This window comes from Thalassophryne amazonica, chromosome 4 (genome assembly GCF_902500255.1).
Source record: "Thalassophryne amazonica chromosome 4, fThaAma1.1, whole genome shotgun sequence".
In the NCBI taxonomy this organism is placed as follows: domain Eukaryota; kingdom Metazoa; phylum Chordata; class Actinopteri; order Batrachoidiformes; family Batrachoididae; genus Thalassophryne; species Thalassophryne amazonica.
Genome location: NC_047106.1, coordinates 40409081 through 40434721, shown reverse-complemented (window position 1 = coordinate 40434721; position 25641 = coordinate 40409081). Strand labels below are relative to the sequence as shown.

At 42.9% G+C, this 25641-nt stretch overlaps 1 protein-coding gene across 1 annotated transcript in view; it reads left to right on the top strand.

Moving 5' to 3' along the window:
* LOC117508088 (cytoplasmic dynein 2 heavy chain 1) overlaps window positions 1–25641 on the top strand; it is a 370951-nt gene that overhangs the window by 80257 nt on the left and 265053 nt on the right. Inside the window, exons 10-15 of the mRNA XM_034167743.1 lie at window positions 17601–17714; window positions 17809–17920; window positions 21281–21405; window positions 21597–21772; window positions 23257–23452; window positions 23550–23645. Coding sequence (XP_034023634.1) covers window positions 17601–17714; window positions 17809–17920; window positions 21281–21405; window positions 21597–21772; window positions 23257–23452; window positions 23550–23645 — 819 coding nt within the window. The remainder of the gene's footprint in view (window positions 1–17600; window positions 17715–17808; window positions 17921–21280; window positions 21406–21596; window positions 21773–23256; window positions 23453–23549; window positions 23646–25641) is intronic.

The window sequence follows — 25641 nt, the reverse complement described above, 5'->3', positions numbered from 1 at the left end:
TCCTGCTTGGTGGCTCCATCCTCAGTATCCTTCTCCCTATATACCCTTGGTCCTTCTTCTACACATGTCCACACCATCTCAATCTCACCTCTTTGACTGTCTCCAAACCGTCCTGCCTGAGCTGTCCCTCTGATAGTCATTCATTTTCTATGCCCACTTACTCCAGTTAAGAGTCGGTTATCCTTATTCCCAGAAGGATAAATATATTTTGTGAGTGTTTCTTTCTCTTTTTGCTCTGTATGCACCACTCTGCATTTAATCATTAGTGATTGATCTCTGCTGTCTTCCACTGCATGTCTTTTTCCAGATTCTCTCCCCTCAGCCCCAACCAGTCCCAGCAGAAGACTGCCCCTCCCTGATTCTGCTGGAGGTTTCTTCCTGTTAAAAGGGAGTTTTTCCTTCCCACTGTCGCCAAGTGCTTGCTCACAGGGGGTCGTTTTGACCGTTGGGGTTTTTCCTGTAATTATTGTATGGCTTTTGCCTTGCAATATAAAGTGCCTTGAGGCAACTGTTGTTGTGATTTGGCACTATATAAATAAAATTGATTTGATTTGATTTGATATTTTGGTGACAGCTTGTTAAAGACCGAATTGTTTCCTGTCAAAAATACTAATAAGAAATTTTTCGGTATTCAAATTCTGTTGTAATTAGGAATCGAACTGAAGAGTTTAAATTTGAAAAAGTGTCTGTCTTCCTCTCTAGGATGAACGCTGGCGTTCAGCATTTGACCCAAAGCTAGCCGGGCTGCTGAGTGAGCTGGAGGTGGGACTTGGCTCAGTTGTCCGCCATTCTGGACCAAAACACTGTACCAACAAGGAGCACATGGAAGAGGAGGTCTTGGGTATGAGTAGAATTTTTTACAATCATATTGCATAGATATGCAGTATGTAAAAAGGGTTAGGTGGGTATTTAGGAATTTATATACAGTACATAATTGAATTATGTCACTTGTGCTTATACACAACATTTTTTCAGTTTCAAATAAACTCTGATTTTATCTTTTCAGGGCATAGAAAACACAAATACAGATAATAAAAATATATATAATTTGGTCGTGGGCTTTTTATGGAAAGCATTTTTTTGGTGCTTGTAGGTCAGCACTGTGGCAGAAGCAGCTAGCGTGCTTGCTTCACAATCAGAACATCCCCAGTGCAAGGTCACCAGAGCCCCAAACTCCTTGTACAGCAGAAGTTGGATTAGGAAGGAGCTCCAGCATAAACCTATCCCAAATCAACATGTGTATCCATACTGGATCACCTGTGGTGACAAAGGGCACAAATGGGAACAGCCAGAACAAATTATTTTAACTGCTGCTTACATGGAAATCTATTTGTTCTGCTTATATAGCCCATAGGGAGATTGGTTACAAGTGCAGTCTACAAAAGGGGTTCCTAAAGATGATGATTATTTTTTTTTTTTTTTACATTTTTTGAACAATGCAAAGATATACTGATTCATCCATCAGGAGGAAAATTGTGCAAGAAATGGCTTTTAAAAAGTATTAATTCATACACACGCCTAAATTGTTGGACACATTGTAAGAATCAAGCTCGAATGACAGTATTTGCAGTATTCACTGTCATCACCATCTACCCACAATATTTCCATTCTCTGTGTAGGCATCCTAACCCCCAGTGATGAATTCCAGTATTGGGCAGATGTCTCTGAATTTGCAGAGAAGAATCTTTGGAGAGAACGGGCAAGCTATTTCAGTGAGCAATTTAAAACCATAGAAAAGGTATGAAATAATATAGGTTTATAGGAAGATGTGTGTGTCTGCCTACACAATATAACACTCCTTATCTGGGATCTTACTAAATCAGGCTATAACTTTTTGTCAGACCTGAAACTGTTTGAAATGTTTGAAAACTTTATTTAAATTTACATTTAAAAGCCACATATGTTGTCTCAGGGGCTATGTCCATATAGTTTTTGTCCCCATGGTGGTGACGTGCTGTTGAACATTTCATTCCTGGGTTTTCATTAATAATAATTAAAAAGCTACACATGAGTTTTGTGCATATGCTGTTGTGCATATGCTGTTGTTGAGCAATTTAAATCCATAGAAAAGGTATGAAATAATACAGGTTTATAGGAAGATGTGTGTCTGTGTGTCGGATGGATCCAAGAGACCTTGATCCCAGGTGTGATCTGGGCCCAGTAACACTTGGTTGCTCAACACTGGTGAGTGACTGGTGCTGGCGGACTAGTGCTTCATGCGCCTCACTTGTCCGACATGGCAAGTTAATTTTCAGTCACATTTAGAGTCAGATCTGGTGCAAAATCAGTATATTTTGGTGATGCTCCTACGGCAGCAGAAGCATTTTTCTGATCAACTGTTTTAGGATAAATGAACCTGATTCTCTAATTGTCTGCATTCCTTCTCATTTGTCTCTGTGTGGTGTTAAATTTGGTAGAAAAATATGAGACTGGATGAGGAACTCCAGCCTCGTCCTCCTGTACAAGCACGGCACCAGCACCAATGGCACTAGCATCAACTTCTAAACTGAAAGGTTTAGAGCAATCTGGGGCTAAAAGAACCGGGGCACTACACAGAAGTGACTTAGCTGCCAGAAAAGCCCTTTCACATTCTCCGGTCCAAGTGAATGGTACGGACGGGCTACAAAGAGCAGTGAGAGGGGCAACTAGCACAGAGAAATTGTTGCAAAAACACCGGTAGTAACTGACAAGGCCCAAAAATTGGCGCAACTCTCGACGCGTAGTAGGAGTTGTGTAGGAAAGTATAGCCTCAGCGTTCGCATTTACAGGCCGTACCTGTCCATGACCGACTATTTTCCCAAGATAAGACACGATAGCCCTGCCAGAATCACATTTAGCCAGGTTTAGCGTCAAGTTAGCTTGAGACAAACGCTCAAAAACCTCATGTAGGGTACGAATGTGCTCAGCCCAAGTATCTGAATAGACAACAATATCGTCCAAATACACATTACAATGAGCTACATCACTTAACACTAAATGCATAAGCCGCTGGAAAGTAGCTGAGGCATTTCTCATGCCAAACGCCATCACTGTATACTGCAAAAAATGATCAGGCGTCACAAAGGCAGAGATCTCCGAGGCGCTATCTGTGAGTGGAACTTGCCAGTAGCCCTTTAACAGATCTAATTTCATGATGTGTACTGCCGGACCAATACTGTCTATACAGTCCTCCATACGGGGTAGGGGAAAAGAATCTGGTACCGTGACTGCATTAACTTTCCAAAGATCCGTACAAAAGCGTGGGGTCCCATCAGACTTTGGGGCAAGGAGGCAAGGTGAACTCCAAGGGCTACGACTGGGCTTTGCAACGCCATTGTCCAAAAGATATTGGACCTTCTTTATGACCTCTCGTTTCATCAGAGGGCAACGATATGCATTGCTGTTTAATAGAGCAGTGGAACCAACATCTATGTCATGCTCAAGTACAGTAGTGCGAGAGGGAATGTCACCAAATAAAGAAGGGTAAGACTATAGCAGAGCCAAGATATCACAAAATTGATCCTCACTGAGATATGACAGATTGACACGTATACTGGACATAAACTCAGAGTTGGACAACTGACCACATTGCTGAGCCACACTAGGCTCTTCCAAGTCTCCCTCGAGTGGCACATCTGAGAACATAGGAGAAAGACAAGACACAGCCAGTAAGGACTGTACTGGTTTCTCATCCCGCACATAAAAAGGCTTTAACATATTTACATGACATAGACAGGTTTTCCTCCTCCTCTCAGGAGTAAGAACGAGATAATTCGTATCTGATACCTTTCTGTCAATGACATAAGGTCCCGCAAAACGAACTGAGAGAGCAGGACCAGACGTAGGAAGCAGCACCAACACTTTATCACCGAGCTGGTAATGTTGAACCACAGCCTTTTTATCAAAACGCTTCTTCATGTCGGCTTGGGAAAAAGAAAGAGCTTCTTTAGCTAGTTTAGCGGCCCGCTGTAACCGTTCCTTAGTCCTAAAGACAAATTCTGACACGTCCCCCTTTGGTATTTTCCCGGACAAAAATTTTTCCTTGAGCGTTTTCAAGGGGCCACGAAGGTTATGACCAAACACAAGCTCGGCTGGACTAAAACCAGTGGATTCTTGAGTAGCATCCCTAATAGCAAACAACATAAAGGCAAGCCCTCATCCCAATCTTTGCCAGTCTCAAAACAAAACGTGCTCAACATAGACTGAGAGTTTGGGCCATCTTCTAATGCACCTTGTGACTCTGGATGATAAGCACTGGACACGGAGTGAGTTACACCAAATGACTGTAAGGTCTCCCCAAAATGCTCGAGACAAAAAGTTTGTTCCTTGATCAGTCGAACAATCTTTGGGAGACCAATGTAGTAAAAAATTTAATAAGTGCTTTTATGATAGAGGAAGCAGTGATTCTTCGTAGAGGAACAGCTTCAGGAAAACGAATGGTAACACACATCATGGTCAACAGAAATTGGTTACCAGATTTGGTTTTGGTAAGGGACCAACACAATCCACAATCACATGCTCAAAAGGCTCACCAACAGCAGGACAGGACGAAGTGGTGCCGGCGGTACCACCTGGTTTGGTTTCCCACAATCTGGCAGGTGCTACAGGAATTTACAAAAATGACGCACATCAGTTTTCAGACCGGGCCAAAAGAAATGCTGTAGAACACGATTATAAGTTTTAGTCACACCAAGATGACCAGACCACCAATGTTCATGGGCTAGGGGTAGCACATGAGGTCGATAACATTTAGGGACCACAATCTGAACACCACACACCAACCATTGGAATCATCACTGGTCTCTGACCAAGGAACCCACTTACGCATCAACACACCCTGATCCAGGAAGTAGGTGTTGTTATCCGTTTGAGCTCTCTAAACAGAAAAACATTTCATTAAGTAGAATCAGCTTTTGAGCTTCAATAAGAGCTTTCCGTGTTAATGGAAGGGACATAAACGAGCCTGTCCAGAACTCCCCAATGTGCACATTACTCTTCGTGTCCTTCTCATCTCGGCCAGAAGATGGTGCACCATCCCCATACAAAACAGGGGCGAGCACAGAGTCACCTAAACAACATCACCTTCCGGTGTTCCCTTTGCCGGGCTCGGGTCAAGACGCACGCTGGAAACACCCCAGGGTGATTTGTGGCCAACTCATCGTTTTCAGATCCTGGAATAGGCTGGCTGACAACTTCAGGTACCGGGTAGACTTTTCCACCTGCAATGTCATTTCCCATGATAAAATCTACTCCCTCAATGGGAAATTGGTCACGAACAGCCACCGAAAGATACGCCACTTAACCACCTTAGACTCAAGACGGACATTATGCAGTGGAGCCGGGACATAAGTTAAACCAATGCCCTTCACTACAATGCTTGAGTGATAGTCAGTATTTGAGCCAAAAGGCAACACCCCAGAAAGGATAAAAGACTGAGACCCACCCGTGTCCCGCAAGACCTTAACAGGACGCTTCGCCTCTCCTGGTACAGAAACAAACGCCTCAAAAATAAAAAGGCTTAAAACACTCATCAGGAGTAACAATGGGCACGCAAATAGACCACATTACAGCCGGAAGCACAGTTTAGTTAACCCACACCTTTAGGTTTTGGCACAAATTGTTGCTTCCGTTTTAGGACATCACAGTCAGCCACAAGGTGACCAATTTAATGGCAATAAAACACTGCCTTTGCTTTTCAGGTCTGGCACTGACCGAAAAATTAGTTTGTGGCGGCTTGTCAACTGGTTTAGAAACAGAATCGCGTGTAAAAGTTGCTTTGTGCGTAAGCGCAAACTCATCTGCCAAACTGCAGCCTGCTGGAGCGTAGTTACTTTCTGTTCATTAAGATAATGATAATACGCTCAGGTAGAGAGTTTTTAAAGTCTTCAATCAAAAGCAACTCAGGCAATGGACGCATAAGTGGACACTTTACTGGCGGAACATCCACCTGTCAAATAACAAGCTCTTTTCACGGGCAAAATCCACAAAACTTTGGGTAGAAGATTTCCTTAGCCCCTAAAATGCTGTCGGTACGCCTCTGGGACCAACTCGTATGCACGAAGAATAGCGCCCTTCAGTTTATCATAATTTAGGCTATCTGAGACAGACAATGACGCACACGCCTCTAACGCTTTACCGCTCAGTTTACATTGCAGTAAATATCCACACATCCCGCGGCCAGTGTAATGCGACCGCAATGCGCTCAAAAGCCCCAAATACGACTCCACCGTCACGGAAAACTGGAACAAGCGGAATGTTTTTAGTGACGTCAAACGCATCACGCGGACTGACCGGGGAGGTTCCATAACCACACCCCGAACCTGCAGCCCCAGCTGCCGCATTTTAAAAACCGACTCTGCTTCCAACTTTCTCACTCCACTTCTCTAGTGGTGGCAGCTTCTACCTCGATGCGCTTTAACTCTAGTTCACGTCTGAGCTGAAACTCTCGGTCTTTTCCTCTCTTTCAACTTTAAGACGCGCCATGCGCACGTCCACACCCGCACATCATGAGCAGAAGTTTCCGCACCAACTCCCCAGGAGAAGGACTAAACTTGTCCTTCACCTCAGACACACCCGCGCCTGAGCTCACCTGCGGCAGCGGTGCGCTCATCTTGACCGAGACACACTGGGGACGCCGCTGCTCCCCCCGCAGTCACTTCAACACCCACGGTTCATCACCCGCCGACAAAACAAAAACACCTCTGCTCACCAACACAGGCAGCACAGCTTCCCTCACCTCACTCAACACGTAAACCAGAGGAGACGGGAATGTCATAATGCTGGGCGATTTCAAGTAAATCACACTTTCTACAGGCGTTAAACACAGAAATTGACGGTTGAGCCACAAACTCCTCCAAGTTAAACGTAGCCATCACTCACCAAACCGTCTCCAAACAAGCCACAGCTAATCACCACACAGCTGATCCCACTCACAGCTGATTACGCACACAGCCGACTCACAAAACGCTGTGCGCAAAGCCACGAAGTCATCCAATCACGCCATTAACGCGCACCTGCGCTCCACTCACACAAGACCACAAAAGACAAAAACAGTACACTATAACCGCTCAGCAGCCCACACAATTATAAAAGAATCCCAGAAAAAAGGAGAAGAAAAAAAAAACCTAATCTATCTTCTGGAGCTTGCCGGGCACGAGGCCAATGCCCCCCGCCAGTGAATACACACTGCCCAGGATTCGCCCCGAAAAATAACAAAACTAACAAACAAAAAAAACGGCGCCCGACGGAATGGTGAACAAAAATCCACCAAACTGGACACCCCCCTATTCTAAACTGGGATTCACAACAAAAAAACAAAGCCACAAAAGCACAAAAACGCCCACCCGAGCGCGCACACACACACACACACACACACACACACACCACACACACACACACACACACACACACACACAGAAAAATACCGTACAAACCAGGCCCCCGATCCAATCCAACCTGACGGCAAGGTCGGACGAGCCCCCAAATCTGTTACGTGCCACAGTCTAGGGCACTGGCAACGCAACTGACAAATACAAAAAAAGAGAAAGAAAAGGCGCGAGTGGAAGGTGCTCAAAAAATATAACACTTTATTAACAAAACATAACAAGACAAAAAGAAAATACGACAAAAAAGGTTTAAAAACATGCTGCAGCAAAAGAAAACCCAGACGCTTTTTGGGCATGTGTGCACACTGGACTTTATACTCCCAGGTGGGCATCAGCTGGCAGGTGCTGCTGATCAGCTGGGCGGATCTGAGACGTGAGGCAAGGCAAAACCAACATATGTAACAGTGTGTGTGCGTGTTGTGTGCGTGTGTGTGTGAAGTGCACGCAGCTGAAGTCTGTCTCAAATTTCCAAGTAAAGTAAAAAATTCTGGAAAAGCAGAGCAGTGATTAAATTAATGAGTCCTCCAGTGTCCATAGCTGCTGCTGCATTCTGAAAATTAACATTTATTTTACAAATTAAAGGCTGTTTCTTTCTCCATTTCATGTGTAGGAGGCATGGCTTAAACTCACTGCTCCTGCACAGAGAAGTGGGGGTGGGGAGCGGTGGGGTGGTTCATATTATGTCCGTCTAATGGCCCAGTCACACGGCAGACGACGATTCCTGAAACGAAGGGAAAAAAGTCACAGTTCGTTGAAAAAAGGTGGACGAAAGAGCTTTATCACAGAATAGCCTGCGAAGCAAGAGCGCCAAAGGGGCGAAAGAGGAACTAAATGAAAGCGAAGCTAACGTTGATCTCAATGCTTTAAACGAAACGTACCTGGTCACACTGCTGGAACAGTGTGTGTCTGCATCTCTGAGTTATTAAGACTCTGCACTGGGACAGAGCTCATAGCACCTGAGTCCTGGAAAAACTGCAACAAGCTGTGGAGATTTGTGCGCACGTCGGTGGACCCCCCCTGCTCTGGTTCCTGGTCCAGAATAAAAGAGGGATAATCTCCTTCATCATCAGAACCTTCACTGTCTGATGACACGCTGTGCACTCTGTCTTGCTCCAATCACTGTATTACGTTACTAAGCCATATATATTGATTTATACCAGAAACTGTCAAAAGGGGAATAAATATAAGTGTAAAGATGATTGAATATATCAAACAGTAAATTGATCAGTCCATGTGACTCCCCCGCATTGACTTCCCATGTGTGGTTGTTTCCACCAGCTGCAGCTGATCCACAGTGTGAATTCGGCCTTCTAGAACAGCTCTTTATATAATCATTTGAATTATCTACCTGTTTGCCACATGTACATAAGGGCTGGATTGTCATTTCTACACTCATATTGTTATATTTAATAAAGAATAATAAGCATATGCAGGAGCTGCTGCTGCTGCTGCCACTGCGTTCAAGTACCGTTGGAAATTACACAACTTTTTGTTTCAAATTCAGCAGGTTGTGGCAAAATAATTAATTGTATCCACATAAAAGATTAATTCTGGCCTATATAAGGTACCTGAGCCCATTGACCTAGCTGACCCCCAACCCAGATAAAAAAATCCAAGCAAACAGACTGAGTTGCCCCGTAATTTCTGATGGTACATGAACACAGCGGCAGCAGCACCGCTCACAAACCGGCTTCTGCACTGTGTGAAAACATTCAGCTGGTGGAACGAAGTCAAACTAAATGCTAACGTTACAAAAACTAAGCAAACAATTAAAAAAATGTCAAGAACGACAGCAAAATGAAATACGGATGAATTGAGGTTTTTGTTGCCCTTCGTTCAAATTTTTCGATAGTTTAAAAATCCTCATGAAGCGACCACTGCAGGAACGAAGCTGAGCGATGCCAACGAAAGTCAACAAAAGTCCAGATTTCTTGTTTCGTTGGGGCTTCGTTGCCGTTCGTTAAGTGTTGTGTGACTGGGCCATAACATTAATATGTTTTTTAACCATTTAAACATCATTTATGACTTATGTGTAACATCAAATGACATGAAATATAACAAAATAACGAAATATGACATTTACATTGTATTTAACTTAAATAGCCATAAATTGTGTAGATTAGAATCAGAATCAGAAGAAGTTTATTGCCATTGCCAGTGAACAGGATTCACAGACTAGGAATTTGCTTCGTACAATGGTGCAACATTAAGAAGAGATAAAATGCTAAGATAAATATAACATATGTGTCAACATAAGATAAAATATAAGATAAAAAAAAAGAAATATGAAATATGAAAGGCTGTGTGCAACAGAAAAACAGAGAAACAGAAAAAAACAGTGCAGTGGGAGGAGTGCAATTAAAAACCAAAGTACATTGTCTAAAGTGATCCGTGATAAAATGATAAAGTGACAGAGTTAAGCTTAAGGTGACTGAGTTATGAGGTGTTCATGAGTCTAACGGCAGAGGGGAAGAACTGTTCTTATGGCGGGAGGTTTCTGGTCCAGATGGACCGTAGCCTCCTGCCCGAGGGGAGGGGTTTGAACAGACCGTGTGCAGGGTGAGAAGGGTCAGCTGTGATCCGCCTGCTCGGCCCAGAGTCCCTGGAGATGTGCAGAGTCCTGGAGAGATGGAAGGCTACAGCCGATCCCTTCTCAGCAGAGGCCACAATGCGCTGCAGTCTGTGTCTGTCCCTGGCTGTGGCCCCGGCGTACCAAAAAACCAGAAACAAAACATTACACTCTTGAATTGCTTTAAATTATTCTGCTTCAGATAGACCCATTGATGTCTGAGAAGGGGCCCGTCATATGGAGCGAACGGCCCCTTATTTCAGGCACTGAGGGGAGATGGGTGTGAACAGCTCCCCAATCCTCTTAGAAAGTAAAGATCGACATTAGAAAACATTTTGTACATATGGTGCCCACCAAAATATTGGGCCCCTTCGTATTTCATGACATTTTAATTTGTTTATGCCATTTCAAATACAAAAAGTAAATTAAAAATTTCAAAAATGATCTTCCTTAAACTCAAACTCAAAAGCAATCTCTACAACTTGATATGAATTAATTAAAAATATAAAAACCAAGATGATGGGTTGTAGAAGTAATGGGCCCCTTTGGTATAATACCTTGAAATCATTAGTTTTATTGCCAGATTTCTTCAAACAGGTCAGGGGATGGATACATGAACATTTGGACTTATTTACATCAATTATGAATAATATAAATAGTATGGCACTCTATGGTAAATCTTTATGGAGTAGATAGTTCTCAAAAACTGTGACTGTGCAGAAAGGGGAAGAGTGATGAAGTGGAGCAGAGAATGATTTTCTTTCACCAAAACATCAAATCTGGGCTTGCATTTCAGATGTACTTTCTGGCAAATTGTAGCTGAACTTTCAGGTCTTTTTAAGAAAATCCTATTTTCTTCCACTTCATCATGGAGCATCCCTGCCTCTAGGGGCTAAGCGTAGAGCTGTAACCCAACCCTAACCTGGGCTGAGTTCTTAACCTGAGCAGAGTTCTCCCTGGGACTGAGGTCTCTTGTTACCATGTGTATTTGTGTTTGTGCGTGCATGTGTGTTTCTATATGTATGTAAGTTAAATATTAATTGTAACAGTGACAAAACAATAATCAATTCAATAAATGTAATACTCTAATAGAGTTAGTTTAACTCTGTTTTGAATGATACTGTATTCACTTTAATTACAAAATTTACTGTGTAGCTCTGTCTTTGTCCCTTGCGTCGTTCCAGTCCATCTAACTGTAAATGGTTGTGAATGGGTAAAGAGTTTGTCTGGGGGTAACCTGTAGTGGACTGGCATCCAAAACAGGGGGTGTCTCATCCACTTCATGTAGTTATGATTGTTTAGAGTTCAAAGCACAGCAAGTAGCTCTCTGGTAATAGGAGTTGGACTGTCCATATGTAGACCTGGGTTTGAATCCCACTGTGTGCTTCACTCAATGTGGCTGTATCTTTGGACAGACAAAAAATCTCCAGCGTCCTTACTCCACTCAGCTGTCAGTGGGTTTCAACCTTGGCTGGGAAAATAAACTGCTATGAACTGACATCCCACCCATGCCAAGTTGTAAACTCTTGTGTGCTTCATGCTATCTGGGGATAAGCACCATAAGGCCTGTTTTGGACTTTGTTGTTCTTAACCGTGACTAAACTAAACTAAACTTCTGGACCAAACCAAATGCTCTCTCTCCTTGTTTGCATCAGGGGTACGGTGGTTTGGAAGGTCTGTCTATGTCTGATGTGGCGGAGTTGGTAGAGCAGAGCACAGAGACTCTGGACGATGTCTGGAGGCAGGCAGATTTCAGTCCTTATCCAGAAACACGCATGGTGCGACTCATGGATGTAATCGGTGAGCCTTTCTCATGAATAGAGAAACAAAAACCAGGAAATGGAAGCATATTTTCAGTGATGTTCAATAACTACTGACAATTATTTTGTACAATTTGCACAGCTGTTGTAGTTATCAGTGAATTATATTTTTGAGATGTAAAATCAGCCTGGTATTTAGAACAACCCCCAGTAAACCAACAAATTACCACAATTATCTTTGTAGTTAAAATATTAAAGGGGTTTATAATGATTAATGAGGATTGTTGGCAGCCTGTCTCTGATATGTGTTGCCTGTTTGTTGTTAAAACAGTGCTTCTGTTGTGGATTTTTTTGTGTGTGCTATTTATTTATGTTTCTTTTATTTTTATGCATGTGCCAAGGTGGAGTCCTTGGGGCGATATGTCCAGAAGAAGCTCAGTGATCTAGAGATTTTAGGGAATCATTTGTTTTCTGTGAGAGAGAAGCTGAGAACAGGTGTTGTCATATGTGAGCAGTGGGTGGCAGCTTGTGAGCATCTACTGGACAGGTAAAAGAGAGCTATCACAATGAGGAAAAACATCTGGAATTACTTTAAATACTCAGAGCTCTACCCTTCCTTTGTTTGGTTTCAATGTTCCACATGCTTTGGCTTAATTAGAATTTGTTGCAGTTATGTTTTAAAATATATCCAAAACAACCTTTCTGTCTTATCAACTGAGCACTTGGAGGTGATGATCAGTTTGATATAAACACATTTATTTTTTTCTCAGGTATGGAAGAGACACGCTCCTCACCCTTGGAAAGGAAAATGCACTCTCCGCAAACACTGAAATGTTTAGCAAAGAGACTGGATGAGGTAAGATGTGGTTCTGATCATGGGGCAATGAAACACATCAACAGAACAGCTATGAATTTTTGATTCAGTTGACCAGGCTGGTTTGTGGAACATCCTGAGAATTCAGGGGTCCCCAAATAAGGGTGCTGAACATAAACGCTGGATTGGGACAGACTCAAACTTCTTACCTGTATATTCTGACATTTTTCAAAGATATGTTATGGCTTCTACTTGTTCCATGCTTGCTTGGACTGGCTGTAGGATAGGGTTGTGGAGTCCAACAAATTAGGTTTCTTTGTTGCCAAAAATGCAGCGGGTAAAATAAGTGTTGAACACATCACCATTTTTCTCAGTAAATATATTTCTAAAGGTGCTGTTGACATGAAATTTTCACCTGAGGTCTGTAACAACCCAAGTAATCCATACATAACTAAAGATTCAACTAAAGGTCGAGTCCATGGAGCCTTCAAGATTTGAAGACTGTTTGTGTGAATGAGCCAAACTCATACCTGAGCAATACATGTGACTACTAGTTTCTCCATACAGGAGGTGTCTTGATGCTGTTAGTACCAACAAAGGCTTTTGTACGAAGTATTAAATAAATTTCATGAAGCGTGTTCAGTACTTTTTCTCTGGGTCATTTCACATTATTACACATAACTTACGTTATGGACTTCTATGATTTCACTTTTTTGTATGTGTGGATTACTTGGGTTGTTACCGACATCTGGTGAAAACATCATGTCAATAGCACCTTTAGAAATATATTTACTGAGAAAAATGGTGACGTGTTCAATACCTATTTTACCCACTGTAGGTTTAGTGACCTTGAATTTTCAAACGATGCTGTGATCTTCACAGAATCAATGGATGCCATGACTGTAAAACGTGGAAAGCTGAGTGAGGGGTTTAGACTGAAGATGTAGACTTTCAATAAATATATCTCTACGTGCCTGTGAGATCGAGAGATGCCTGGAAGGGTTTATGGAGTCATTAGGTCACCGGACAGAAGTCTTTGGTGATACTGGGGTTTGCAGGATAATGAACCGCTTTGTCTTTAGCATCACGGTGTTTCCTGTTGTACTGAATGATTTAGTGTGGGAACCGAAGACTGAAGAGTATGTTATTTTGGGTTCCAGGTCACGTGCCATCCTATATGCCTGAAACCTATATTGACAAAAGGGGAGAGCTTCAGGAGTAAGAATATCCGGGTTGTCATGTTGTTGAGATTAAGAGAGCTTAAATCAGAAGTGCCTGACTCCGTGGTATAACTCACAAACTCGCAGCTTAAAGCAGATAACCCGTAAGTTGGAGAGGAAATGGCGTCTCACTAATTTAGAAGATCTTCACTTAGCCTGGAAAAAGAGTCTGTTGCTCTATAAAAAAGCCCTCCGTAAAGCTAGGACATCTACTACTTCATCACTAATTGAAGAAAATAAGAACAACCCCAGGTTTCTTTTCAGCACTGTAGCCAGGCTGACAAAGAGTCAGAGCTCTATTGAGCCGAGTATTCCTTTAAGTTAACTAGTAATGACTTCATGACTTTCTTTGCTAATAAAATTTTAACTATTAGAGAAAAAATTACTCACAACCATCCCAAAGACGTATCGTTATCTTTGGCTGCTTTCAGTGATGCCGGTATTTGGTTAGACTCTTTCTCTCAGATTGTTCTGTCTGAGTTATTTTCATTAGTTACTTCATCCAAACCATCAACATGTCTATTAGACCCCATTCCTACCAGGCTGCTCAAGGAAGCCCTACCATTATTTAATGCTTCGATCTTAAATATGATCAATCTATCTTTATTAGTTGGCTATGTACCACAGGCTTTTAAGGTGGCAGTAATTAAACCATTACTTAAAAAGCCTCACTTGACCCAGCTATCTTAGCTAATTATAGGCCAATCTCCAACCTTCCTTTTCTCTCAAAAATTCTTGAAGGGTAGTTGTAAAACAGCTAACTGATCATCTGCAGAGGAATGGTCTATTTGAAGAGTTTCAGTCAGGTTTTAGAATTCATCATAGTACAGAAACAGCATTAGTGAAGGTTACAAATGATCTTCTTATGGCCTCAGACAGTGGACTCATTTCTGTGCTTGTTCTGTTAGACCTCAGTGCTGCTTTTGATACTGTTGACCATAAAATTATATTACAGAGATTAGAGCATGCCATAGGTATTAAAGGCACTGCGCTGCGGTGGTTTGAATCATATTTATCTAATAGATTACAATTTGTTCATGTAAATGGGGAATCTTCTTCACAGACTAAGGTTAATTATGGAGTTCCACAAGGTTCTGTGCTAGGACCAATTTTATTCACTTTATACATGCTTCCCTTAGGCAGTATTATTAGACGGCATTGCTTAAATTTTCATTGTTACGCAGATGATACCCAGCTTTATCTATCCATGAAGCCAGAGGACACACACCAATTAGCTAAACTGCAAATTAGCTAAACTCTAGGCTGGACTATTGTAATTCATTATTATCAGGTTGTCCTAAAAGTTCCCTGAAAAGCCTTCAGTTAATTCAAAATGCTGCAGCTAGAGTACTGACGGGGACTAGAAAGAGAGAGCATATCTCACCCATATTGGCCTCTCTTCATTGGCTTCCTGTTAATTCTAGAATAGAATTTAAAATTCTTCTTCTTACTTATAAGGTTTTGAATAATCAGGTCCCTTCTTATCTTAGGGACCTCATAGTACCATATCACCCCAATAGAGCGCTTCGCTCTCAGACTGCAGGCTTACTTGTAGTTCCTAGGGTTTGTAAGAGTAGAATGGGAGGCAGAGCCTTCACCTTTCAGGCTCCTCTCCTGTGGAACCAGCTCCCAATTCGGATCAGGGAGACAGACACCCTCTCTACTTTTAAGATTAGGTTTAAAACTTTCCTTTTTGCTAAAGCTTATAGTTAGGGCTGGATCAGGTGACCCTGAACCATCCCTTAGTTATGCTGCTATAGACTTAGACTGCTGGGGGTTTCCCATGATGCACTGAGTGTTTCTTTTCTCTTTTTGCTCTGTATGCACCACTCTGCATTTAATCATTAGTGATTGATCTCTGCTGTCTTCCACAGCATGTCTTTTTCCTGGTTCTCTCCCTCAGCCCCAACCAGTCCCAGCAGAAGACTGCCCCTCCCTGAGCCTGGTTCTGCTGGAGGTTTCTTCCTGTTAAAAGGGAGTTTTTCCTTCTCACTGTCGCCAAGGGCTTGCTCACAGGGGGTCGTTTTGACCATTGGGGTTTTTACGTAATTATTGTATGGCCTTGCCTTACAATATAAAGCGCCTTGGGGCAACTGTTTGTTGTGATTTGGCGCTATATAAATAAAATTGATTGATTGATTGATTGAGATGTGCACTACCTAGTAATGCTCAATTATGTGAGGGTGGCCACACCACAATTTTTAGTCAGTTTTAGGTGGCATGTGTTAGAAATTATTTACAACTTTTGTTTGGTTTAAGCTATTATTAATAACACCATTATAAAATTATTTTAATTCTGTTATTAATAACATAACAAGCTTTGCTCTAAGGTGAGGACCAGGAACATTACAAGGATTTGAGCATGTGCACAATAATCAGCATCAAGTAAAAATTGTTGTTTTTTTTTGTTGTTTTGTTTTCAAATCAGCTTCTTGATTTGACCTTAACCCTTTTTATTGGTTGACAGTCAACTCTCCAAATTAAGCTGCCGTCTCCCATTTGATTTCTGCCATTTTTTAAAAGAAAATTTCCCATTGCAATTATGGACCTTTTTACTGTATAGAATAAAATGTTTTTAAATATTTACTGTACTGTATTTACAGTTCAACTCAGTGCTGTAACAGGTTTAGCCAGCAGGAATATGTTTTTGATTTTATTTGATGTTACGCGATTAAGTGATGGCACAAAGAAAACAGTGGATATGGATAAATTGTTTCTGCCTTTTTCTATGACTGTGTTTGCCAGGTGGTTACTCTGCGTACAGTCCACAATAAACTACTTCACCTGTTATCAGGAAAGCAGCAGAATCTGACATCAGAGCACGTGTTTGAACCTTTTAGAGGACTTAATCCTCTGTACTACAACCCCTACACTGAGGTTAGTAGGGGAATTCCTGTGTGTGTGTGTGTGTGTGTGTGTGTGTGTGTGTGTGTGTGTGTGTGTGTGTGTGTGTGTGTGTGCACAGGCAAGGCTGAATAATAATTATGTACTGAGAGTATTGGCTCTTGCATAGTCTTCTTTAATTGCAGTGTTTCTTTAGGGCCCCTTCACACATAGTGCAATTTTGGTTGAATTGCGCTTGAAGTGCGCATGAAGCAGGAATCGTATGCAATATGTGTAAAATCGTAGCTGCCTCTAACGCCTCATACACCTGTTGCTGAATCCTGTGTGTGGCATGTTTTTTTTTTTTTTTTCACAGCAGCTGACATCACGCAGCTGCTTGCACTGTGTTCCCACGTGCACGACACCGTCGCACTGGGATCGTGCACGCCTGCCCGTCGGCTCGATGTTTGCGTGGTTCGCTTATATGAGCTGTTGCGCCTTGAGTTGCCCTGATTTGTACGTATTCAAAGTGTGTGTGAAGGGGCCCTTAAGGAGGGTGAGTCTTGTGTCTGTAAAATGTTTTCACAATAACAGTCACTTCACTAAAATCACTTAAACCTGCTGACAGTTAGTAGAGAAGCTTGAATCTTCAACTGGACTGGGTTGCTTGACGCGAGGATGTTTTGCTTCAAATCACAGAAGCTTCCTCAGCTAAAATTCTTGCTCTGGTAGTCTGACTTCTATCTGACCCCTGTCGACCCTTCTTCTCGACAAGGGACAAGATTCGAGCTTCTCTACTATGAAAACCACCTGGACAACTGAGAGCCTTCACAGAAACACTGCTGACAGTTAATAAACTCTCACTGGCCATAACCATCTTTCTATTTGGTTGGTGATTGCAGTTACCTGTTGCCCCATTTGTTCTTACTGACTGGTCTTACTGTCACATTTAACAAAAGTAACTGCTGATGATTTTGATATTGTAACTTGCATTTTCTACATATTTATGCCTCTGTCATATACTGTGAGCATATTGTTTGCTTGTTATAGCCTCTTTGGAGGGCTGCGGTCACTTATTTTGAGCGTTTAATGGCCCCATCAGAGCAGGAGGTGGCTACCAGGCTAAAGAGCTACATCACTGATGTGCAAGACAAGCCTCTGCAGGTAGAACAAAATGGCACTTGTTACTGTTCCTGTGGAGTTTGTGCTTATCTTCAACTTGTGCTTTGGGTTTTCTTACTTGATGTTTATTTCTCAGCTTTTGCAGGTGTTTCACAGACACAAGGAACTGATCAAAAGGCCCACCATCAGCAAAGAGCTGCAGTCAGAGAGAGAGACGCTGCTGACCAGATTACTCGACTACAACAAGAGTACAGAATTCTTTATCACATAATTTGCATTTCTTTATGTCTCAGAGACAGTGGAACACTGGGTAATTGTGTGTAAACACAATGTGGGCTCACAGTTTACTGAAGCTGCGACTGTGAATTGTAGGTACAAATGTCGATGCAGCATTTAGTCATCACACAGACAAATATCACATAGGAGAGTCTGCAGGTACTGTCTGTCCATGTGTCTGTCTGGACCACAGCAAATGAAAGTAGGAATACCAAATAGCCTGAAAAATCTGATACGTTAGTCCAACTCAGACATTTTGAGGCACTTGATTGAAAACAACTAGGCAACTACCTCAAAAACCATTCCAAGCTTTTGTCACAGAAGCCACAGGTTTTACAATGGGTGCCTATGTAGAAGCTGTGATTTCTGTGACATAGAAGCATGGAATTGCCCAAATGTTTTGAGGGTTTTGTACATAATAATGTAGTGTCCTAAAAATCTAACTCAGTTCATGTTGTGACACGCAGAAGCACTTTAAACCACAATCCTTCAATTCATGATCAACTTGCTATACCAGTTGAGCCATAAACACAGATGAATGAAGCAGACTCACATGTTCGGGTTAGGGTTCAACTACTGTGTGTAGCTGCAAATAACCCATGCCAGTTTATTTTGGTAACGCTGAGGGAGATTGTTCTGAAATTAGAAAGTTCCTTAAAAAGGCACTAAACCCCAAAATGTATAAGTCCATGAAGGATCACTGTCTGGCTGTGAGAACCATGACCAAATCACTTTTTTAATTACTTTTTAATTTAGCTGGCAGGCTGTTATGAATGACTCCAGTATGTTTGAAAATGTTACATTTATTCAATAGGAATCTAACATTCAAAGATTCAAAGAAATTTTATTGTCATATGCACAGAACAGAAGAACATCTTCCCTGCACAATGAAATGTGGCTACTGCATTTAACCCATCCTATTTGCCAGTAGGAGCAGAAGTCGCCATTAGGCGCCCGGGGACCAGCTCCAGATGTACATCCCTGCCTTGGTCAACAGCAGGGCTGAGCAAACCAACACCGACCCATAACAAACAACACACACAACACATAGGCCGGCCCGGTACATAAAACATATATGAAAGCAAAACACTAGGGAAAAGGAGAAGAAAAAAAACCCTCATTGCCGCTGTGTAATGCAGCGGCTATGAGGAAAAAAAAAATCCCATCAGCACAAAAAACAATAATCACAGAGACAAAACAAGGACACAGGACGACAACCGAGATTTGAAAGGACCAGTTTATCAGAACACTCTGGAAGGCAGCCTGTTCGGCGCCGTCAACGGCCTTGTCCGACAGTCTGGAGGGGGGAGGGAACAGCCCTGCGCAGTCTGAGAAGTCCTGGACAGTTCTAACACAGTTCACGTCAGGGCTGGAGAAGCTGAGGGGAGGGGGGAAGACCAGGGAGTGAGGCTTAAGTGTTGATCTTCTGAGGAGGTTTTTTTTAATCACAGCAACCTTGAAGTGCAGCTGTATTTGGGGAAGCCAAATGAATAGCCAGATTAACAGACGCCTGAAAGATTCCACAGTTCTGAGAACAGAGTGGCTCTCAATGCATCTGAATGTAGAATGTAGAATGTGGTCTTCACAGACGGTCATAGCGGGTTTCCAAGGCTGCGATCTTGCTCGAGATGTCTTCCAACGCGCCGTTAACCCCCGCCGACTGTGCAGCCACTGCCTTCCCAATCGAATCAATCATATAGGGCAGCCTGGAACGACCAATCAAAGCTGCTTCCACTTTCTTGATTTTCCGGTAACCAGCAGAGTGCCCGCACCACACATCAGAAAGTCGATCACCACCAAGCCGAATATGTACACATCTTCGACGTCCTCCACAGAAAGCATGTAAGGGCACATGACCTGCCATCTCCTCCACGAGTCCATCACGTAACCCATCACATGTGTCCCAGCAGGACAGGTCGGGTGCAGTATTACTTTATTTCTGTTACTTTATTTATTTATGTTCTTTTAGACAGGGAATCTCAGTTGCTGGATAATAATGAGAAATAATTCTCCTTGTGATGCCTAAGGGCCCTGTCCCACTGGCATTTTGAAGGGTTTGTGTATGGATTGTGCACAAAATTGGCTCATATTCACTTAACATCCACAGTATGCGTGAAACATGCTTGTATGGGTTGGCTGACACCCGCACACGTGCGCAGTTATCTGCAGAGGCACGTTTTTCCGTTACCAGGATTTTTGAGCTGCACAAAATTTTGGCTGCGGATGACATCCGCCTTACATACTCCATACATACTCAATACATACACAGTACATACATATACATACTCAATCTTTGCGCTATATGTTCACCATCATCTGCTGATATCCACAACTGACAGGGATTTGCGGCTTGGCAGCGGACTGGGACAGTGTGTAAAACGGATATTTTGCGTTCCCATCATGTCCACATCACGAACTAAAATAAGCTGTAGTGACTGCATGCAGATTGGCCACGAATAAAGCATTTTTATTACGTCTGCTTTGCATCTGATTTGCGGCGGATGCAAATCAGATGCGTTGTGTTCACAGCTGGACGGTGTTCTTTGTTCTACCGGCTGCCACGCGCTCTACGCTGGATGCTGCCTATATAAAATAATTATTTCGTGGTGGATTAATCATTTTATTTTGCAAATTGCCTGTTGAAAACGGTTCTAATCACCTCCTCAATCAAAGCTGCAGCTGGGCCGTTTGCGCGGCTCCAGCTGCAGAAAACATTTTTGAGCCGTCTAAAAAGGTAATTATTTGACTTGTTTACATTGTCAAGGGTTGATAAAACAGTTGTATGTTTTTTCCTTCTTGTCTGCTGTTGTTACAGTATTTATTCCTATGTTTAGAACAGATTTACCCTCTTGTTATAATCGTTCCGACAAGCTGCGCTATGATGCGATCCGCTGACGTCACCACTCGCCCTGTTCACTGCTTGTTTACTCCAATCAACTTGTCCAAGTCCAGCAAATGGTCCAGAGGCTGTATTGTTGGTGTGAATAGTGATGCCGAAAGGAGCGAGTGCGCTTCTTTTATGACCACAATGCAGATGCCGTGCACGCGCAAACACGTGCATGATGCATTCATAATACCCCCGTAATACTACCATGATAATCGTAATGTGTCGGATCCGTTTCCTCACTACATGGGTTATACAATCGTGATTGTTCATCATATATTCGCTATACATTATTAATATATCCATAATTCATACTGGGACATTTGTCATTTTTAGCCATTTTTGTTGCAGACGACAACGAATGCCCTTAATTTGTGTACTCAATTCATGCGCAATTAATCCTCTCCCAGTTTGACAGGGCCCTAAGTTCCTTCATCAATTTCTTTAGGCTTGAAGAGTGACTTTGAGGGCCATTGCCACAGACCCACTGGAGATAGGTTTGGGCCACACGTTGGCAGGAACCTCCCTGAGGTGGTCAACAAGATTGTTTGGGTCCGACAGTACACACACAAGGTATGTGTGTTTGTGTGTGTGTGCTGGTGTGGACAGTGATGACAATCATTTGTTTCTATGGTAAACATTGACTGAATGAAATATAATGATAATTTTCATTTACTACCATGATGCTATGTTATCAGTACAAATGCATTTTATGTTTGAACTCCATTTGTTTGTATATTTCTTTGCCTGCATTCTCACATTAGGTGGAGGACTCTGCTGGCATTGCTGAGTCTCTGCTTTCAGATCTCTCTGGCTTCAAGGACTTTCTCCATTTCTGTGATGACCTGCTAGAGATCCTCAGGGCATATGAACAGGAACAGTTTGAGGACTGGTCCAGAGATATTCTGTCTGGTCTGGCTGATCCCAAGTCTGGGCTCAGGTTGGATAAACTATCAACATACAAAGCTTTCACTCTAACAAATGGTATTGTAAGATACAACTGGTCCTGAAAGTCTATATTTTAATTAACTTAGTAAATCAGGTGGTTTAAGATACGATGTGTGTTTTGTGTGACGTGTCAGCAGTGCACTGTAATGTCCTCCATGGACATCTGTAAGGGCCCCTTCACGCATAGTGGGAAGTTTGGACGGCGTTTGGATGAAAAGGGCTAAACAGCGCAAAATACAACGTCGTTCAACATTAGTGCATGAAACATCGCGCCAACGGGGAGGTGTGCACAAACCCACTTATGTGGAAGAAATAAAAATCAGCTGGTACCTGTGGAACCACATTGTGCTGCTTATGTGGAATAATTAAAATAAAAAAACAACACACCACCTGGGACACAAACTCGCGCCTTTCAAATGTTCTAATCGCCAGTCAGAGACTTTACCACTGAGCTACGGAGCTGTTCTTTGAACGCTGCGGGAAGCTGCTTATCATATCAGGAAGGACATGGAAGTATTACAAAAAAGAATTTAAATCCCACACCATATAAAAACACCGCATTTATCAAGCGAGCAATACAAATGTGATCCGTCTGTCCCTCTGGTGATGACCTATGGTCACAGACAGGCAGTCATGAAATGACATGAATGAGAGGCAGCGCGCTCTGATCATGTCCACATCTACTGGTCAGGTCTTGTGGACAGAGCGCCACAGCACAGACACCACGGCATGTGGAACAGAGCTCACGTGGGTGACGTGACGGTCAGATCGACTACTGCGTGTTCGGATCTGATGGTCCGTTTCAACCTGGGGGGCTGTCACTGTCTGCTCCGTGGACGCGCACGCTTGCTGCAGCTTGTCACCACCACGACGATATATGTTTTTATTTATGTCCACATAAATACAGCAATCAGACACACGCGCCTCACAGTAGACAGTTGTTAGTCCGTGTCTGTCCAAACACAGTAGGTGTTGTGTAGCTGGAATGTCCAGAATGACAGATCACCACAGCTGCTTCTGTTGGAGGCAGTACGACAGTGATTGTCTGCAGTCTCTTGTCATGCCAAGAGTGTGACTGGCCACACATTTTCGAAGTGCCATGCAAGTGGTGTTAGATGTTCGCGCATATCACCTGGAATTTGGCTGGCACCTGCCGCAAGAGGGTGCGATGGGTTCGCACAGTGCACACTTTGTCTTTCAGGCGCTTGTTTGCGCAAATAGTTGTAGCAACAGGTGTACGAGGCACTGGCGACAGGGACGACATTACACAGTTTGCAAACGATTCCTGTGTCATGCACACTAAGTGTTCACTTTGTCCAAACTTCGCATTATGTGTGAAGGGGCTGTAAGAGCTGAATGTATGTGCATATGCTGTAGGGTGTTGTTTTCCGCTTTTTTTTCATATCCCATTTAGCACTCTAGTGTATGTATTATGTCTGACATGTCTGTCCATAATGTCTGCCCCCCTGTATATAGCCTCCAGGCCAGTTACCGTGTGATGGAGCTCGACAGTGTGGATGGCAGATTGAAAGTCCAGTACTCAGACAGACTGGTCAGTCTGGTGAGGGAGGTCAGGCAGCTCTCTGCACTAGACTTTGTTATCCCTGCCAAGATTCAGCATGCTGCTGATACTGCAGACAAATTTTACAGACAGGCTATTGCTCTAAAACAAGTGAGAATAAGCTCAAACAGTGACTTTCAACTTAGTCTTTCTTTCCTTCTATTTTATTTACAGTTTGTTTCACCCTCATGGTTTTCTTGTGTTGCAGATTTCACATTTCTACAACACTATTGATCAGCAGATGATTCCCTCACAGAGACCTATGATGCTTCGTCTTGCTTTGGCCTTTGAACAGGTTATCAAGGTATTGTACTGTCCATAGTTTTACATTCTGAAACATTTGTTGTCTTTGTTTTCATTTTAAAGTATTGACTTTGATTATTTACCTTCACCTCATGGATGAAGTCTCATGCAATAAAACAGAGCTGGATAGGTAATTCTTTGATCATTCTGATTTTTTAATTGTGAACTCAAGTAGTACAGTAACTTTTGTATTATTTATAAGTTTTATTATAGCATAGCATGTTATTGCATTTAGTGTACAAGGAGCTGGGCTAACAAAATACGGACCTAATCACACTACTTGTCTGTGTCATTTTATCTGCATTGTTTTAGTTCACCCAGCTGTAAATGGGTACCAGCCTTGGTGTCCCATCCAGCTGGGAGCCATAGACTTACCCACTTTACGCTATGGAATCACGCCACGTACCGGGGCTGGTCGGAATTGGTGGCTTCAAAGCGAGTTGCCGCTTTGAATGAAATGATGCTTTTTTCCAAACGCTGACAATAAACTATTTCGACTAGAACATTTATTTCCTCCCAAGATGAGACGTGCTGCGTTCTTTATGAATTGCATCCTGGCGTGCGGCACAGCCGGCTGTGAGAGCTCAGCTCAGATGTATGGAAAAACAGTAGATTCTGAGGGGAGGTGCTTTTGACAAGAACTTCAGATTTTGTTTATTTCTGTTTATGTCCAGAGATCAGGGATCCACCATGTAGAGTTTATTATGTCCGGAGTTTGGGGATCCAGTGACTGATTTCATATTTGTTGGCTTTGAGACTCAATAGAATGTTGTTGACATGGAGGGCCTGTGGGGCCTGCGTTTGGTGCACAGAGGGTTCATGGGAGGTATCGATGGGGGAATCGATGGGGGGTCGGATCGATAAGCGGAATTGATAATGGTATTGATATCCATGGACTCTTATCAGTACCCATCCCTATGAGTTTTTGTCGATTGTGTCGATAGCATGGCCCAAGCAGAGGGTCACACATTTGAGTCTGGTCTGCTTGAGGTTTCTTCCTCAAATTATCAGAGGACGTTTTTCCTTACCACTGTCGCCTGTCTGCTTGCTCTAGGGGTTTGTAAGGTTAGACCTTACTTGTGTGAAGTGCCTTGAGGCAACTTTGTTGTGATTTGGCGCTATATAAATTAAAATAAATTGAAAAAAAATTGAAGTGAGTGAGTAAGGCAGTCCACACAATTTCTGAACGTAACTGTACAAGGAGAGTTACGTATGTAAGTACAGTTCTATGAATTCCGGATGACCGCCAGAGGGTGGTGCTTTAGCACCTACATGCAGAGGTCAAGTCTTATACCAACAAAGTTGCGCCAGTAGGTGTGACCTGGATTATGTCAGCAACAGTATATAAGCACACGTTACCCAGTATTAAGTTCTTTTGGAATCTATTGCATCGACTCCGATTGACAACGAACTCTGACGATCATCCAGAATTCATAGAACCATAGTTACATACGTAACTCTCATTCTATTTCATTCCTTCTGACCGCCAGAGCACGGTGCTTTAGCACCTGGATGACCTTATACCAACAAGGTCACGAGGAGTGTGCACTTACCAAACCTCAAATGCAGTTCGAGGAGGCCGATAATACGGCCGTCACCACAGGGTGAGGAGCAGCTACATTCACTCTGTAGAAGCAGGCAAAAGGAGGAAGCCCATGTTGCTGCAGTACAGATGTCAGTCAGCGCCCCTCTCAGGGCAGCCCAGGAGGTGGATATGCCTCGAGTTGAATGACATTTTAATGGAGGAGGTTGACAGTCGCCGTTCCTGTAAGCTTGCAATATAGCGTTAACAACCCACCGTGTTAACAACCCACCGCCCCAGTCTTTGCTTGGACAAGGCGCAATCCTTCCTGGGGCCCCATAGCAGATTACCAGAGCATCACTTTTGCGAAACGCAGCTGTCAATTCAATATAACGTCTAAGTGCACAAACAGGGCACAACGGGCTAGAATTAGCTTCTGCAGTAGATTGAGGGGTAAAGACAGCCAAGGTAAACG